The sequence below is a fragment of the Mya arenaria genome, chromosome 15 (assembly GCF_026914265.1).
Source record: "Mya arenaria isolate MELC-2E11 chromosome 15, ASM2691426v1".
Classification (NCBI taxonomy): Eukaryota; Metazoa; Mollusca; class Bivalvia; order Myida; family Myidae; genus Mya; species Mya arenaria.
Window position 1 is genome coordinate 39,334,444 of NC_069136.1, and position 19,761 is coordinate 39,354,204.

General features: G+C 35.7%; 1 protein-coding gene and 1 long non-coding RNA gene across 2 annotated transcripts; both read right to left on the reverse strand.

Moving 5' to 3' along the window:
- Window positions 1-3,049: 3,049 nt before the first annotated feature.
- On the reverse strand, window positions 3,050-3,547 carry LOC128219727 (uncharacterized). The gene is made up of 3 exons (XR_008258640.1): window positions 3,511-3,547; window positions 3,312-3,389; window positions 3,050-3,136 (listed from the first exon to the last, which is right to left on the reverse strand). It is a non-coding gene; the product is annotated as an uncharacterized LOC128219727 (long non-coding RNA).
- Window positions 3,548-16,985: 13,438 nt separating this feature from the next.
- Window positions 16,986-18,674, reverse strand: LOC128219369 (uncharacterized). The gene has a single exon (XM_052927177.1). It carries the CDS (start codon window positions 18,672-18,674, stop codon window positions 16,986-16,988), a length of 1,689 nt encoding a protein of 562 aa, XP_052783137.1.
- Window positions 18,675-19,761: the final 1,087 nt, after the last annotated feature.

Here is a 19,761-nt window from a genome sequence, read left to right on the forward strand (position 1 = left end):
ACTTATTTTTTATATATAATGATAATTTGTGACGGTTTTCCTCCCGTAGTGAGTCAAGGTTACTCAACTGTTGAAAGTAAATGGAAAGCAAAATAATGCAGTTAATTACGCCGTCTCATTAATCGATTGATATGCATAGTATAAAAAACACATTACAATTAGAAAATACAACTATTATGCATAGCCGTAGTATTGATGATTATGTTTGAGTAACAGGCTTGTTCGTTAACTAGTATTCCAATCGTCAATGAGTTATGTACTCCAGGTTATGTTGTAATGGGTGAGAATACTGGTTGATATTAATAAATCATCTCAAAACTATTAAAAGTATAAATCGCAGTCGTATTATTTACACTTCAAACTATTTGTATAGGTGTTGTCAATTAAAAAGGTAGTTTTAGGTTGTTATTAACATTTAAACGCTACCGATACTAGAATATATACGAAGTCTTGATGCATTCTGGACACATATTTACGATATATTTCTATAATATATAATCATTTCCAATCATACTAAGCCAAAAGAGAACTGCATTAAATTTACTGGTAATAATTATGTGCCAATAACGCACCACCCGCAGTGCTTCGCATCTGTAATGAGTGTCATCCCGATATTCACATTATAGCCCGTTTTACCTAGCCACGTAACGAGTGCGTTGCCGCTATATGAATTGTGCTCGGCTAACTCTAATGTACGCTACTGTAACGGGTGCCTTGTCGGTAGCCGTTTTGTATCCCGGCTTTTTCGCTGTACGACTTTTTTACAGCCGCTTTTCACACTGTATGCCGGTTCACTCCAGTATACGCAAGGGTAACAAACGCCTTCCAGCTATTCGTATTGTAACCCTGCTAACTCAAAAATACGCCGCTGTAAATTCTGCCTTGTAGCTATTCGCAACGAAGCCTTGCTTACTCCTGGGTATACCGCCGTTAAAAGTAGCTTGCCGTTATTTGCATTGTAGCCCGATTTAATCCAGTGTATGCCACTGTAACAAGTAGTTTTCCGCTATTCGCATTGTAGTCAGACTCACTAAGGTGTTTGTAAACCCATGTTTCATTCCATAATATTTTAATACAGATTTTAAAGCGGGACACCGCTAGATCCGCCTCTGAAATATTTTAATATTGATCTTGTGATTAAAGGTATGATCACATTCCTTACGTTTTACATTTATTTGAATGTATCATACACACATTACCGTATTTTGCATCATTTGTTGATCGAAAAAACAAAAACACTTTTTAAATTTCCTGAAGGTATCTTCATGTTCTTTCAAATGAAAAGTGAGTGATTATAAAACGTTTACGCTAATTTAGCTATCGTTTTTGCTTTTCCAAACCCAAACCGGGTCATGAATGTCTAAAACGTTCGTTTCCACTGCTATTGACCCATATCCTTTCCGCTACCATAGCCGCCTAATGCAGACCCTAAATTCGAGTGTCTCCATTACCTCTATCATACACCGGTGAACTACCGCAGCAGTGTAAACCGTACTTAAAATTGCGCCTCCTGGTTACCGCTATCGTACAGCGTCGGAATACCGCTAACTTTTGTAATCTTGTACATGTTTTGCTAAATGCAGAGTCTAAAATCTCACGATCAAGATGCGTTATCAATAAAGTTTAACGGTTATCAATTTTAAAATAGTACACTTGTCCTGTAGAATAAAATAAATTAATAACGCACATAATATAGTATATAAAATTACATATTAAAACACCCCAATTAAATCAATCTTGCATTTCATGAATTTGTGACGTAAATATTATTCTTAATAAGGCAATGTTCTAGTACAAATATACATTTTTCATTTTACTCAAACTTTTTACAGACATGTGCATGCTATATAATGTACTTTATCGGTTTTAATATTTAACGGCTTTTAAAATATAAACTTATTAAAAAATATGACATATTAGCATAATTACGCTTAGGTACTCTTCGCAAAAATGCATAATTCTCATTAATACACTACGGATATGTTGAGTATTGAAAAAGTGTTACAATAACCGTAGACGTATATTGTAGTAATTAAATTGTTTAACATCCTCAGAAGGTAAACGCACATGCAATACAGCGCAATGGTAGTCCTGTGAAATGTAGATTGTGGTTTTTATCGTCTTCGGCAATACTCGCACTATTAGTTTCTAATTCATTTTTATAAAAGTACTTTAGGCGAGTTTTGTAGATATTTCAAACGGTTATAAAAATAGGGATATTATTAAATACAATAATACACTATGGTAATCCCAGAACATTCATTTCATCTTTAAATATTTCAAAAGTGCCGGAGCTGTATGTTGTCTTTATCAATCTTGAAATTAAACCAAGTGTTCGCGCATAAATACACTATGGCAGTTCTGCCGTTTGTTGTAACTCAATGTCAGTGTTTGTTTTGTTCTTCATAAATACGTTACGGTTAATATTGAATATTTCAAAAACAGCATTTGTGTTTAACGGTAGTAGAAGGAAGGGTTTCCAAAATAACAAAGGAACATTGCTTTAGAAGTTGTGAAAAGCAACGTTGCAGGACGTTTATTATTTTCATAAATTTATGCATTAGTATACTACAGTATCCGAACATAATTGAAGTAATCCACATAAACACTCTCTGGAATGCTATGTATGACAGAAATAAGTGTGCACAAATACGCTGTGGTAACCGTGCATTATTCTAAAGCAGTCATCACAAACTCACTCTAGTTTTTAGGCACATCCCATGTAATGTACAAATCGAAAAAATACAATTAAACAAATCAAACTAATGATTGCAGAAGTTTTATTGTTTTATATTTTATTATTTATAAATAGAACGGTGTCTATTCTAATACTATGAAACATCAAGGAACTAAGATAAAGATCCATTATCAAGGTATTTACATCATAAGGTCATAGCGAAACATATGGATGATGATCATCTATAAAATTATTGATTGTTAAGTAGTAAAGATCCTCTATATTAACAAAGAATACATGTACGTAATAAAAAACAGGCAAAGCAAATACCAATACATAAAACAAAGTATCTGACTATAACTATTCTCTTGTAAAAATGTCACATGATAAGGCACGGTAAACAACACCAGTCGGCAACACAGTCTAGTGGAGTTTCTGATGCGATGCAGTAACTTCGGTCTGTAAAACAAAAACACATGAATGGATGAATATTGAATATAAGGACACATTGTAAGCGACAATTGCAGTATTTATGCGTGTTTTTTGAGATGTTTTCAGTTGAAGCGTAACATGTTTAATACCATTACAGTGTTTAAAAATATTATGTGTCCGTTGATTTTTTTATTGTAGATACCTTCTTTGTAAGAAGATTACTTTCTCCTCTTGGTGGCGGCTAATTTTCGTGGAGACCTCCGCAATGGTGTATCAGTAACTAAAACATAAATTACATATATGATTAATATAATATATATTTCGGCAAAGTTAGTTGACACTTGATCAATATCTTCTTACTATTATTCCATCAATACATTATTGCAAATTTATTTTAATACCTGAGTGATCTAAACGGCGCTTTCTTGAACTTGGGTCTGAAATGTAAATGTGTGTCATTTAAATCAAATAATTAAATGTATGCATTTTGATTAACTTTAGATACAGTCATACCTTTCATTTTTTTAATTTAAAAACAGCAATATAGTGTTTAACTATAAAACGCCATTAAACAAATACAAACATTATTGTCAATGTTTAACATACATACCCCTTGATCCTGGAGTCGTTTTTTCTTTCTTCGGTGTTTCTGGAGCCGAAGTCTGGGTGGACTTGTCCTCCATTCGGCCTTTTTTAGAGGCAATATCATGATACGGAAGAAAACATTCCCTAAAAAGAAAATAATTATTATACAAGTTTTATAATAAGGCATCAAACAATTTCATTTAAGTTTTATTATATTTTATGCAACTTAAATTATTATTCTAATTATATGTTACCTGTGCAAGCTGACTCTGCACTGCACACAGCCAAATGATGAAGTTCTAGTCCGTTGCCCGCCTGTAGTTTTTTGTTTCGTTATGCTGCAGTAACGACATGCTCTGGTTCGACCTGGGATAGTGGTAAGCTCGTGTGAGACAGCAAACTCCCTGTCAAGTACACCAATGGCGCTTGTTTGTTTGGATTTTCTTATGCGTGAGCTATACCCGCCGATTAGTTGTTCCGCAACCTAAAATAGATACAAAATATAAACATTTAACAACTTTTTTCATTTTAAATATGGTATTGATGCTTCATTTTGGTATTACTTGTAATTATTTTATTTTATTTAATACGATTATGGTTATGTTTTTCATTCTGAAGCAGGTTTGCGTCTACTGTAAAAGAAGGTATTACCATTCTCTGAAACCGTTTATGGGTAGCCCGTGGATTGACTGCCTTGTACATGATGAAACTATTGACCAGCGAGATGTCCACGGCAAACCATAAGAAATAGGTCCACCAACGAACGCTTGACCTTTGCACACTGTAATTGCTTCTGAGGTGGTCATGTCTGTCCACGCCACCCATGTATTTATTAAACTCAACAATAGCTGGCGGACATGAGTACTCTGATTTTTCCCACTTTCCCTTCTGTATTAACCTTTTTCCTCAAAACTGTGTCCTGCCTGCTATTTGTAATCGGATTGAAACATGTACTCAGGTTGAATACATGTTTAGAGTCTTTCCATACCGTGGCCACAAGCTTTCCATCCTTGGTCTGTCGTGTCATATGATCCCCTCTGCTAAGCATCCTCACTTTGTCATCTTTTTTGTGGACTGATTTAGTGATCTTCAAATCTTGAGGCCAATGTTTCCTACCGGTGTTAAAGGAGCCACACAAATGTGTCGATTTGTCAAGCAAAGAGAGGGCGAGGGGAACTGATGTGTAAAACTTGTCTACAAATACAACATGGTTTCGTCCTGTGACGTTTTCCGTTAAATTCTCTACAACTCTTTGTGTTAAGCCTACTTCTTTCTTTCAACGTAGGTACACCTGGAAATTCCAGAGATATCCCGAGACGGCATCAGCACAGACAAAAATTTTGAATCCTCTTTTAGCTGGCTTGTTTGGAGCACCAACGATGCTCGAATGTTGACCGTGACATTTAATCATTGCCTCATCAACAGATATGTTTTGATGCATGTTGTATTTAGTCATGCTGTTTTCTCTCACAGCTTCCATAAGTGGAGACACTTTGAACAAAGGATCTCTTTCAAGTTTTTTCTTAGCAACATCATGGTCTTTCAATCTAGTTGGGTCTTGCGTTGGATCGTTTATGTGAAAGTACCTCTGTATTGTGAGAAACTTCTGTCGTGACATAGTTGATGCAATTCGTTCATTCCTCATAGAGGGATTTGTTGACCAATAATCCAGAACTTGTGGCAGCTTGTTTATACCCATAAGTATCCTAATGCCGAAATATGCTTTAATGTCTTCTTCTGTGATGACTTTGTATTTTGCATCTGACCAATAAGGATCGTTCTTCAGTTTTCGCTGTCTATCCCTATAAATTGGAACATAGTCGTTTGTTGATTTTGTTAGCAAGGGAAACAGCTCTTTTGGAAATATTTCAAAGAAATATTATAATGGATCCAGAGAAGACGAATAGTCTTCTGTAGCACCAGAAGGAGGGCCAGTGAACTCTACATTTCCATGGTGTTTCAAAAGTTTTGTCCATTTTAGTGGCACTCCCTGCTCCTCATCAATATCTGTATCACTGCAATCGGAGCTCGACGAATCAGAAAAAGGTATGATGTTTTGAAATTCAATATCACTTTCATATTCATCTGTCAATATGTCGACGTCACTTTCTTGTTCACATTTTGGCATCTTATCTGGGGTTTTTTGTTTCTTCTTTGTACGTTTAAGGGTGCTCACTGACCTCGACATGTCTTTTCTTGCTTTTGATATTTTTTCTTTTTCTCTTTCAATCAGAACTTGAATCGGTAGCTCGTCAGAGGTAGTGCATGAATCATTTTTTGTCTTCTGTACGGTCACTCGTAAAAGTCTCATTAGGCGCAACATTCTGGCGATTTGATAATTTTGCCAATGGAATCTCATCACATGAGGAAAACATGTCGTCAATGTCTGTACATTTCGGTTCCTGAATGTCTTCATTCGCAGTAGTTGTCTGTAGGTTATAGTAGGTTTCCTTGTCACCTGTACAACTGTCTGGTAATTGATTTTTGGTTTGTATATTTGCAATCTTAGTTGTTTCCATTTCGACATCACAGCGATCTGATAATTGAGTCGCGGTTTCTTCATCTTTAATTGCTGTGGTTTCCATGTTAATTGTACATTCATCTGGTGGACGTTTGGTTGGTAAATCAACATTCATTATGGTGGCCATGATTGAAGTGGTTTTCATATCGATGTTGCAAACATCTGGTAATGTGGTTCTATTATGATCATCTTCCGTTACAGATAATTCAATGTGAACGTCCTGGCGATCTGGTAATGTAGTCCCAGGTGAATTATCTTCCATTGCAGTAGTTTCAACGTCAACTTTGCAACAGTTTGGTGGTATATCTTCAAGTGCAGAGGTTACCTTGTCAGCTGCAAAACTATCTGGTAATTGATATGTGGTTTGCATATTTATTTTTGCAGTTGTTTCCATGTCAACATTACAGCCGTCTGATAAATGAGGTTCGATTACTTTATCTATTGTGGTTTCCATGTCAACAGTGCAACCATCTGGTAATGGATTTTCAGTCGCTTTGGTGTCAATGTTAACATTATGGTGATCTGATAATAGATATCTTGTTGTTGTTTTTCAATTTCATTGGTGTCAATATCCAATGTGCAGCAACCTGATAATGAACTTCTTGGTTGTGTATCTTCTGTTTCAGATGATTTGCAGCGATCTGATAAAGTAGTTGCGGGCGGTTCATCTTCCGTCGCAACGGTTTCCTTGTCAACTTCACACCGATCTTGAAATGGCTTTTCGGTTGGTTTATTCACTGTTGTGGCGGGTTTCATGTCATCTGCAGTACGGTCTGTTATTTCAAATTCATGACGATTTTGTAACGGAATTTCAGTTTGTTTGTTTTGCTTTGCATTTGTTGTTCCATCAGTTGGTTCGCCTTCAATAGCTCCTGTTAACATCGAAAGGTCTATTTGAGATAACAAAAGGTCATCATCGCTGTCGAAATATTCCACACAGTTACGTTTACTGATAAGTGGAACAAAATTATTAGGCTCGAAAATCGTTCCACTTCTGTTATCAAGACTTCCGTCCCTACTCCACATTATATATACGGGTCTCCTGGCAGTAGAAAGATCATGTGCATTGATTGGTCTTATCTCACAGTGATACAATGGTCGGATGGCCTTATTAACATCAGGATAAATCGACCATATTTTTCTTTTTAGAACAGAAGACAGGGCCCAAAAGTGCAAAAGCGCTGACCATGATTTTGTATCACATGTTTCAATCGCTACTGTTTTAATAGCGTTTGGCAGGTCATTGTTGTCGCTAAAATACTTAGCACCTTTATCGGTCAAGCAGATAGTCTCATAACTTCTTCTTGCCAGGCTGGTATCAGGGTGTAATAATGCCAGGTCAATACATTCGTGGGTCGAGTATTCTTTCGCGTGAAGATACAATTCTATGGCAACAGCCACTCTCAAATAGTTAGCGTACGACTCATCTCCTGAATTACATTAATTAAATAGTTATATATATTTATTTAAGAAAATTAAAGCAAAACTTGTGTATCTCGATAGCTTAGTTAGATTACGACAATTACATGTGCACGATTGATCAAAGTTAATTGTGTCTATAATGTGTTACAAGCTTGCTTATTAATGTCTTACCTAGCCAAAACATGCATATGCATTAATACTTGCTAGAATGCAATAAATTGCTTATACACGTGAATGCGCCAATTAAAATGAACTTTAGTGTTATGTAGCGTCTGTAGACATGTTACAAATAAATGATATATTGTCAAAGATGTATGAAAAATATACTTTTCATATGTTTTATTTTTATATATATATATACACATATATATAATTGTTTCCTTTAAACACAGAGCTTAATGAGTCTTGTTTGTTTTCAATACCGTTTTTTTTTAAACAAAAACAATAAAAAGGCTAAATTTAGTACACATTTAAACAACATAAATTTCTACAAGGATATGTGCAAATATTAAAAGCCCCGATGTACATATTTCTTCAAAATTACAGTCTTTAAAATTATCATTTTAAATTATAATTGAATAATGTTCAGATCATACCTCGAATGCTAATAGAGGCGCTGTTAAAGAAGCAGTTTCCATCTCCAGTAGACTTTGCCGGGAATACATCTTGAAATGGAACATCAGTTGGCAGAAGACAAGATGCCAAATCATCTTCTTCAAGTATGGCCTGCTTAGCAACCTTTTCGTCTTCGAAGATGTGACGTTTTATTTCCCCAAAATATCTTTGGAGGACCTCTTCATTGTTTTTTTGCATTGCTGATTTTACATCAGCAAGCGACGGGCCCGTCCTAGAATAGAATCATTTCTTTGAATTTTATTTAAAACTTAAAGTGTTAATATATGGCACTTAAATCAAATATTCGGTACTAACTATACACTGTGTACTACATTTAAAAATAAAATGTTTTTATAAGTTTTGAATTGAGCTTATTTCTTAAAATGGATATGGCGGATTCCTATTTAAAAAAAGAAGATGTTTTTTTACTATTATGAGTAATATATTGTATTATTATTATCATGTGAATGTTTATAGATAATTAAAAAAGGATAACGAATGTGTTGTTGCATAAACTACCACAACTAGTTTGAAGTCAAAATAAACGTTGATATGTATAATTTAACCCGGTAAGATATACATGAAATGAAGTATCACCTTTAGATCATGATTACGAATAAAAATAGTTATAGATGTTGCAAGGCGCTCAGCTGTACGTGCGTTAAAAATAACATTTGTAAATTATAGTTTGTTATTTGAATTTTAAAGAATTAGAAACATCATTAACTTACCCATCGTCCATCGCAATCCAACAAATTATGTGCGTTTAATGAAACATCGCGTAAATTATTCGAGGAATGCACATCCCAAATTGTCCGCTGACAATTAAGGGTGATAAGCTTGATATATTTGCAAGATAATTATTTAATTAACGTGAATTCGGAATTGTATTGTGGGAAAGTACTGACCAGTTGCGACTCCTGGAGAATGTTAGAGATAAAACACTAGCTAACATTTCAACAGTTTTAGGGTGCGTAATTAGCGTTCAATGACATTCAAGCGCAATTTAATTCGCCTAAGTATTGTATCCAGAGCAGTGTAATGCTGGTTAGTTATGTTTAAACCGAAAATACCGCAGCGTAGTTTTGCTTATTTCTAGAATTTAGAGCGTTACTAAAGTGCACTTATGTACATTAAAATCTTAAAAAGTCGACTTTATCGAACTAAACAAACAGGTCCGTAAAGCATAACTATATTTCACAATTATACTACAGCGCAGTTTTGCTCATTTTTTTCGAATTCGATAGTGATACCATAGCGCATTTTTGATTCATATGAAAAGCATAACCATAATGTGATATCAAAGCAGGTTTACAAAAGCCACAGCCGAATAATGTTAAATTATGATTTTTAGAGAAATACCGTTGCTTAGTTTTGCATGGTTCTTAAATTTTAAAGAAATACCGTAGTGTAGTTACTGTTTCTAAGACCAAGTACCATAGCGTACTAATGCTGTTTTTAAAATTCACAATCCTTCTTATTTTAATGAAAAACGTACCACAAATTTGTGGAAAATGTGCATTTTGCGGCTGTGGAACTGGATGTACCTATTTTTTCGGTACGTTTCAGTCGCCTACAGTATTCCTACAGTAAAACAGTAGCGGTAACCAGCACCCTTGAACAATTGGTCTGCATTAGGCGGCTACGGTAGCGCGTCGATGTACGGTAGCGGTATTCGAAAGGATATAACATAAATATTGAGACATACATACTAACAATATCTGTCATGTGTTTCCGTTCCGGATAGAAAAATCCGACCCGAGGGCACCTGCGTTGCCAGGTAACGAGGCTTGCCGAGTTACCGGCAACGCAGCGTGCCCGAGGGTCGGATTTTTCTATCCGAAACGGACACACATGATAAAAAATTTCTAGCATACATTAAATAACATATTTTGTGAAGAAAATATATAAAAAGGCGCATTTTTGTACATATCACCAAAAAGCGCGTGCGATGATGTTTACTGACGTCATGACGCGCAGTAATTTGTATTCACTGCATACGTCAAAAAGTTCCTTCGACATTACCTCTTTTAAGGGTTATTTTGTTTTGTTTTTTAAAGTTTGATTTTGTAAAGTTAATGTTAGTGGAACTCATCTATTTAAATTTCATAATTATGATTACATAACGTGTATTATAAAATAAATTGAAATTATTACGTCACAGCGCGTGACTCATCTGGCATGGGGGGGGGGGGTGCCAGATGGAGTTTTCCAGCACGGCTGAATTCACCGGAAATGCCTATCCGGTGTGCTAGAAATTATGATCATCACGTGCGTGCAAGTGGACGCACCACGGGGTTCTGAGATAAAAGCATGATGGCGACGACAGCTTTAGTGAATCGATATTTCGGAGCAGTCAAAGTAGTGAAGATACATGATAACAAACTTCCTTATACATGTTTACGAGAATAACACTCATGTTTACCTGTCTGTCTGTCATAATATATAATAAAACGCTTATAAAGTCTTAGTTGTGAGTTAATTATGCATTCTAATTTTCAAATAAGATTTACCACAATTAAAACAAATGTTTTAATATACCAAAAAGGATGAATACCATGGTTCGTATTAAGGTTTCCAAGCTAATTTTAAAGAATTACCATTTTTACTTTTACGTCACGGTGCAGGAAACACGGTATTTCTACCTTAAGAGACGATAAACGAATACAGTAAATGTTTTATCACTCACCAATCATTTAATATTTGTGCGTGTTCAGCTACAATATTGTTATCAGTAATGAATATTTACCATCTATGCATTATTTAGTCATTAGAAAAAGGTTTATCACATGCAATTCATGTTTGTTATAAATGTGTATGTGTATGAAATACACCCAATATTGAACTGAAATCCTTCCTCCTACGACATGTAGTCGTTCGCTCGATGATGTGATGGCCCGTTGGTGCACATCCAAGTATCACAATTACATACAAAACTTTTAATCACATTGCAAACATGTTTAAACAGACTAATAATAATAACAAATACCGTTTTAATTTCAAAAGTTCCTCATAGATTTATAGTCAAATAAACAACCAACGAATTTATGTTTTGCCAACTACATGAACAGAGTTGTCAAGTGTATACACTGCATGTTTACCAACAAGATTGACATGAAATTAATACACATGGAGCATGAGACCATCGAAATAGAATGATTTATAATCTAATAGTACCACATGCACGAAGGATCTATGATGATTATTCTAATTCTATATATAATTATATTGTCTAAAAAAGGACGACATTCATGTGCAACATACAACGGCTGTTTGAAATCATTTTGATAGATTGATTATATTATATTTAGTATATGTGATAGCATTTTGTTCTTTCTGTGCGTAGATAATACTGCCATGCGATTACAATCATACAGTCAACGAACGCATTTAATTAAATCTTCAATTCCCTGACATGCTACGCTTAATCGGTGCGTTTGATGAAATGACATGCATTTCACCGTTTAAATCATAGAGGATTTTCCTCATGTATCTATTTATACGTATTATATGTTTCCGTTTCCACAATATAAATCGTTACGGTGTATCACTTAAGACTGTACGAGGCTACTTATATATATACCATGGCTTGTATCGCAACTATCAGTTAAGTGACGTCAGTGGCGCATACATGATAAACCTTTCCCTTGTGGTATTTATCATTAGGTAACGAAACGAGAGTTCAAATTCAATTCGTTTTGGATCAAGTTTTACCTTTAATTTTAACACTTGATACAATTTGTTTTATATAATCCAGATTGCCTCTTCTTTTTGAATACGGCGAATGATAAAGCACATATATTTACCGTGTATGGTGCGTATATGTTAAAGTCGACAAGGTCACCTTTATTTAAGTTATAGAAATAAATATTGGTTTAATAGGTATGATGAAACACACGGGTCGATGGTTTTATTCTGAAATATTATAATTTTAAAAGTCATCTGGGAGTATATATTCTATGACGATGGGTTGAATGATTACTTTTAGAGTACGTATTCTAAACATTGACTAGTATGCAAAGGAAGTTAGATAAATTATTTAGACAGCCATTTAATAATTATACTATTGTATATATTAGTCATTCTAACATTCAAACAGTTATTTCAAAACAACGTTACGGCCATCTTACACTAAAGCAAACAATTATCCTATATTCTAATGTAATTCCTCAAAATTCGTCGTGCACTTTGATATAAACACTTCATTAAAATAATGTGAACTTAAAGAATCAAGACGTAATGCACGTTCAGTGCAACATTTAATAATTTAATAGAATATAAGAGCATAACTTATAGACGAGGTAAGGGTTTTATCTGTCTAAAAATGCATATAATATGATACAATTATCGACTAGTGAGCCTTTGAATATCAGATCTTATTCACTAGTCAACAATTTATTTTTAAGATGCCAACTCCTTTACAGCCTCGTGTTTTATTCCATTTATATACATATATAATGGTGTGCGATTGCTTTATCTTATATTATTACATGCATCTATTATTGACATTAATGATCTAAAGAAATAATCTAAGCTCATTCCGTTGACAAGAACATTTAGTTAATAAAAGAAAACAATAACTGCTTACTTGTAAACCAATAAGAATATGAAAAGAAAACCGGGAAAATACCATTGAATTTATCAATTTAATAACATTCTATATTTCGATCAGGAAAATGAGAAACCGCAGTGAATATGATATAGTGTCGCTTCATCGACGGCTGTCTGTCTATTCATGGGACATATAATAAGTATCTGTTCGTAAACTTCAATGGTAACAAGCGGAAATGTTAGTTTTTATAATAAATTTGGCGCGGAAAATAAAAAAAAATCCACACAACTCATTGTCTCCAATGCAACGTTAAAAGTACGAAAAAGTAAACATGCGCATAAGTATGTAATACGTATATTTGCTTTATTTTGCAACTTTAATGACTGAGAAAATAGTTTCAGTACTTAAGTTTTACTTACCAAATAACAATAGGGCAGATTTCTTTCGCTCGTGTGCTGCGCTCATGAGTAATATGCTTATTATATGAAGCGTAGACGAAAGACCGTATCAAACAGGAAGAACCTGACAAAATATACACTTAAGATGTTAATGATTATATAATATAACATTTTACAATAGAGTAGCACAGCTCGTTACAGCGGTTGTAAAATACAAATAACGTCACATAGACATCTTGAAAATGTCGGCGGGTTTCACCGTCTCTTTTTTCGTAATTAAGTACCATTTTCTAAACCATTTCCGAAACACCCCGATAAACTATTAAATGGCCGAATGCATGGTACTCATAGATGTACATGTATATACATATATAGGAATGTATGATCGCGTGGCTTGGTGTAATTACACAATTTATGTGTAAGTATTCTAGAGGGTGCTTTACCCTTTGAAGTAACGTCTAATGTAAATTAATCTAAAATAATCACATTATAAGGATGACCCAAATCCTAGTGAAAACTGTAGAGTCGACAGTGTCCCACTATTCGTAGTTAAGCCTCCTTCGTACGCCACTGTAACGAGTGCCTTCCCGGTAATCCTATTGAAGCCCCGCTGTCTCCGGCGTACGCCACTGTAAAGAGTGCCTACAAGCTATTCCTATTGTAGCCGCGCTTTCTCCGGCGTTCGCCCTGTCCGTTATTAGTCGGCGCCCTTCTGGGCGCCGACTATATTTGATGTTACTTAAGAAATATTCCAACTTAGGGACTTATAGTTCATAAATTGCAGAACAATGCTTTCAATAGTTTCCACATTGCATGATAAAATATGAAGTTTAGTTTGTTTTATAAAACTTTAATTGATAATGAAACCTTAAAACATAACAGCCCTGCTTATCATTTTGAAAATTTTGATTTTAATACCAACTCAATCATAACAACTCCGCCATCTCCGAGAAAGGCCGAGGTGTTCTGTTTGATATCAAATAGATAAAGGTTACACGGTACTATTAAAATATCATTTATGTTTGTAAACCTCCTAAGCAGTAATCTCCCTTGGTGACAGCAAAAATGCCGAGTTTTGAAAAATTAATCTTGAGCTTAATTGTTTGTTTTGAAAATGACATTCGAAGAAATGAACTCCAGATAATTCCCCTTTGATGTATAGTGATTTATCCCCGTTCTATACACTCATATCATGAGTGAAATGTGTTACAAAAACTTATACAAAATATAAACCAAGGAATTAACATAACATGCCGGTACAAATAAAAGGTGAATTTCATGCTATTGAAATCTATGTATTAGACCATTGACTCTATTTCATCCGAAGAAACGTATGTATATTTTAAAAATACGCCTCCGACACTAGGGAACATTCGTTGTAAGAACAAGAGAAACGAAAAGTATACACAATATGACTGTGGTAGCAAAAAGATTTATTTTTTATTTATTAAAAAAATCTAATATTCGAATACCGATTTTGACATTTGAATACCAAACGTTCGATCGACTATTCGAATATTCGTTTGCATCCCTAATATATTTGTTATAATTTTGTTTTAACCGGAGGATTAGCTTGGGGAAAAAAAGAATATCTTTAATTCCGGGCTTAAACTATTGTAACAATATTATTAACCATAATGTCCTTCGAGCATATGTACACCCAACATAAAACACAATATTATCATTGAAATAGTAACCATTTTTGGTTATCTGCATGCACGTTTTTCATTGCGCCGACTTGATGCTATGCATCAACTTTTTTCTTGTTCATATTGTAGCCCCGCTAACTCCGACATGGCGTAGGCCACTGTAACGAGTGCCTTCCCGGTACTCGCATTGTAGCCCCACCGACTCCGGCGTACGCCGCTGTAACGAGTGCCTTCCCGGTATTCGCATTTAAGCCCCGCCGACTCCGGCGTACGCCACTGTAACGAGTGCCTTCCCGGTACTCGCATTGTAGCCCCGCCGACTCCGGCGTACGCCGCTGTAACTAGTGCCTTCCCGGTACTCGCATTGTAGCCCCGCCGACTCCGGCGTACGCCGCTGTAACTAGTGCCTTCCCGGTATTCGCATTGTAGCCCCGCCGACTCCGGCGTACGCCACTGTAACTAGTGCCTTCCCGGTACTCGCATTGTAGCCCCGCCGACTCCGGCGTACGCCACTGTAACGAGTGCCTTCCCGGTACTCGCATTGTAGCCCCGCCGACTCCGGCGTACGCCGCTGTAACTAGTGCCTTCCCGGTATTCGCATTTTAGACCCGCTGACTAAGGCGTACGCCGCTGTAACGATGCCTTTCCGGTATTCGCATTGTAGCCCCGCCGACTAAGGCGTACGCCACTGTAACGAATGCCTCCCTGTTATTAGCATTGCTGTTCATCAAATTGTTGTCCGAATGTTTTTCACCATGTAATCAATAAAAAAAACACTAAGGTATTTTTGGGGGGTGGGTTAGTCCGCCCAATACTCCTATGGATCAGTATGTGGTTGTTAAGCCCTAAGGAAATACAAATAGTCCCACTTTTAATTTGGGATCAATATAATGTTCATAAAAATAACCGATTAAAGTCACACTTATATCTGTACCGACGTTGCAAAGGGTAAATATTCAGTCATGCATCGGTGGTTATTGCAAACTACTGTCATAATAAGGCATGACTCATATTCATACTTGATCCAAAATAAATGAACATTTTTTGGTTCATTAACATCGGGTAGAAATGTGGCCTCAATTGAATTATTTCAATGTATTTTGACCTGAAGTGTTGACCTATTAAACTATTTTAAACCAGACCAAGCCAATAACCGAACGACTTAGAATGTCGTGAACACATACCATTATTTCCAAATGTCGTAATCACGATTAATAATCAAATATTACTGAAGTGGACGTGTAACATGATTATTTTACCACTCATACAATAATCGAGTATAATCAAATGTTGTACGGTTATAAAAACACCACTTTATGTTGTTAATTTATTAGAAGGTAAAGCTATATATGTATGAGCAAAACATAATGTACATGTGGAAAAATACCTTCGAAATTGTAGATATTAAGGAATAATAAAAAAAACTTAATTTAAAGCTGCACGCTCACAGATTGCAAGTTTTGACATTTATTTTAGTTTTTGTATATGAACTAGCTAATACATGCAACAATGCATGTAAACCAGTCATATAAGACCGTTAGTAAGGGTTTTAGCCATAAATCATTACTTTTTGAACGGAAATATGAAAATCTGCGATCTGATCTTTTGTCAGCAGTCTCTTATCACTGATTTGCAGATACATACGTAAATATTTGCTCATTCAAATACGAAACAAAAATTGTAAAACGGTTAATATGTGATATGGCAGCTTTAAGATGCTTCATAAATATTAATATAATTACGGAATGTAATTGTAATAAATTTATATCGAACTATAGATACAATAGTGTAATGATAATAACGATTATAAGATATCCAATGTCTACTCCACGAATAGCACACACAAAGCTATTCAACCATTTATCACGAACATATTAAGTACAGTCAATGGGTTTGGACTACCAACACCAACAGTTATTATAACAATTTAACAAGATAAACAGTCAACATGAAAAGGAAGCATGTATTAAAGCAACACATTCATTCACGTAGTTAGATATTTGCCATTAAACAACAAGATATACTTCTCATGTGTAATAAATGTGTCTGGGATACTATATACGATATACAGCTCAGAATAAGGAATTCAATTATTTCACTTCGTTGAATAAGAATATCACTGTACTGGGTAGTTTTATTGCAATTCATAAATCTGAAGTTTTCTGTTCCCATCGACAATGCTCGACACCACAAGCTTTGTACCGTCCTTGGACACAGCCACACGATAGGGCATGCTCATTTCCACTTTACAAGATCCAATCAATCTTCCAGTGGGAGACAATTGCACGATAGAGTTAGTGTCCTTACTACACACAAACACGCAGTCCCCGGGACCTACACAGACACCACGAGGTCCCTTGATGCTGGCGTGTCTTACGACTGTGGTAATAACGGTGTTGCCACTTACGTCGTGAAAGTTAACAGAATTATCGGAAAAGTCGCCAAGAACCACAATTTGACGGTTTTGAATGTATGTAGTGTTGGCTTCATTAAATTTCAACTGTTTAACTGGAAGATGGGGCTCAAACTCCTTCTCCCCTAAAGTACCGGAAACCATGCCCACAGGGTACTTGTGTCCGAACGTGGTGACACAAAACCAATCTCCCGGCATGGTGGATATAGATTCGTAATATCGATCGCAGTGAAAAGCCGGTAATTCGATGATCGTGTCATCTGCGTTTATATTAAAATTCAAGATCTTACAGGAATTACTGGTGGTAATAGCAACATTTTTATCACTAGTTGTGACAATGTCTTGTGGTGTTGAAGCAAGGAGATGTGAAGCCAGATTGTTTAGCTGCTGATCAATCACTATAAGGCTGAGGTTAGGATTATCGACAGCTACAATTCTGCCGTCTGGAAGGAAGTCTAGACCGGAGATGAAAGGTTGTCTATCACCATTTTCACTCTGCTTCAAATTCCTAGACGCCAACAAACGTAACATAAAAGGACGTACAAACGACCCGGATGTTGCCTTGGTGAACGTTTTCTCGATGTGGAGTGAACCGATGTCATGTCCGCTTTGTATGAAAGAAAGCAGTGTCTTGTTGAATTCGAAAATGAAATCCAGAACATGTTTATCGGACTCTTGTTTTGAAATCGCATTTTTGTGTTGTCTTATCTTTTTGGTAAACAAATGAATTCTATTGAAATCGTCAATGTTTGTAGCTAATGTTGTATCAGTATCTTTAGTAATTGCCGTTCGAACTATTTTCTCTTCATCTATTTTCTTTGATTCAGTCTTGACTGCATCACGGGTACTATGAACAACGTTGCACTTGAAATCATCAAACAGTTTATCTATCTCATTTTTCATGATATCGATTTGTTCGGGAATGTCTTTCACCTGGCTGCGGTAAGCTTGGATTCGTTTTTCATCACCTTTGTCAATATATTCACATCTGCCATGTAAATTTGCAAGCGATATTTTCATACCTGATTTGATATCAGTGACTTCAGTGCATTGCTTATGGTACATTACACCACAGAGTCCACAGCACATTTCATCGTGATCTACACAGTATATGTTTAAATCCTGCTTGTGTTTGGTGCATATTTTCCTTTGGTCATCTTCCTCCAAACCTTGTAGATCGTGTCCAACCATGATGTCATTCAAGGAGTGGTTCATTGAGCACTCCTCACACTGGTGTTGTTGGCAGGTTTTACACAACACCACCGCATAATTCCACCTACCGTTGGTTCTACAGGGATCACAACGTTTCCCCTTCCGACCGGGAACGTTGTCGTCGGCACATGTTTGATACGCGTCTGGAGACCTTCCGCCGACTTGATCGTGTACAGTTGTTTGGAAGCCTTCAGCCATATCTTCACCATAAAGTGTGTTTGACAAGAAACATATTTAACGTATATATGGATGATGTGTACATCGCAATCCCGAACGCAATAATGATTAACAATATCAAATTCTTAAGTAATATTTGTCCTTCTTATCACAAATAAAAGGTTTTACGATACTAGTATGCGCAAATCAATATTGAGATAAGAAATTGGTTCACAGCCAGCAAACTTTTATTAAAGAGGCATGCATAACATGCTTGGTTGTCTTCATTTTCGTATCACCTGTTATGCAAGCAATACAAACTGACAAGTTTTGCCTAAAGTGACGTTACAGTAATTATGACATTCAAAACGTTTTTTCATTCAAGTAGCACAACATCAACCAATATGAACAAAATCTCCAATATGCTATTCAACTTTTCTTGTCATTTTAAAACTTGTTTAAAATATAATTTGTACCATTATTGGTGTATTGTATATAATTTTATTACATTTATTATATCTATACTCTGAAACAACATATTTTAATAGCGTGGATATTTTTCCGTCATTGCATAACATGGTATTAGTGTTAGGTTGGGGTTATTCAAAAATTAAGGATCGTGTCATTCAATAAATGCTTGATTAAGCACTCCTGGCACTGGTATTGTCGGCAGGTTTTACACAGCATCACCGCCGTTGGTTCTACAGGGATCACAATGTGTCCCCTTCCAACCGGGAACGTTGTCCTCGACACATGCTGACTTGATCGTTTGGAAGCCATTGTTTCAAATTAACGCCGACGCATATTAAAGAAGAACAAAACCGTTGAAAATTGATACCGGAACTGGATCTCAAAGTCTTGTGATATTTCTATTATATCGATTCTTCTTGATGTAGACTTTGCAAGAAGAAAAAAGTGAACACGATTACGGTGGATGAAACTTTGCTGACGTGACCTTACTGTTAGGGTGTGTACCATTCTAATATTGGTTCAATTTATGCAGAATACATGCAATTTGGTAGCTAAACGACGTGCAGACATTGTCAGTTTATCAGTGGATGGGGCAATCCCCCTATGGGTATTTAATGTCATATGAACGCAAACATTGATTAAAATGTTATCAAAATGA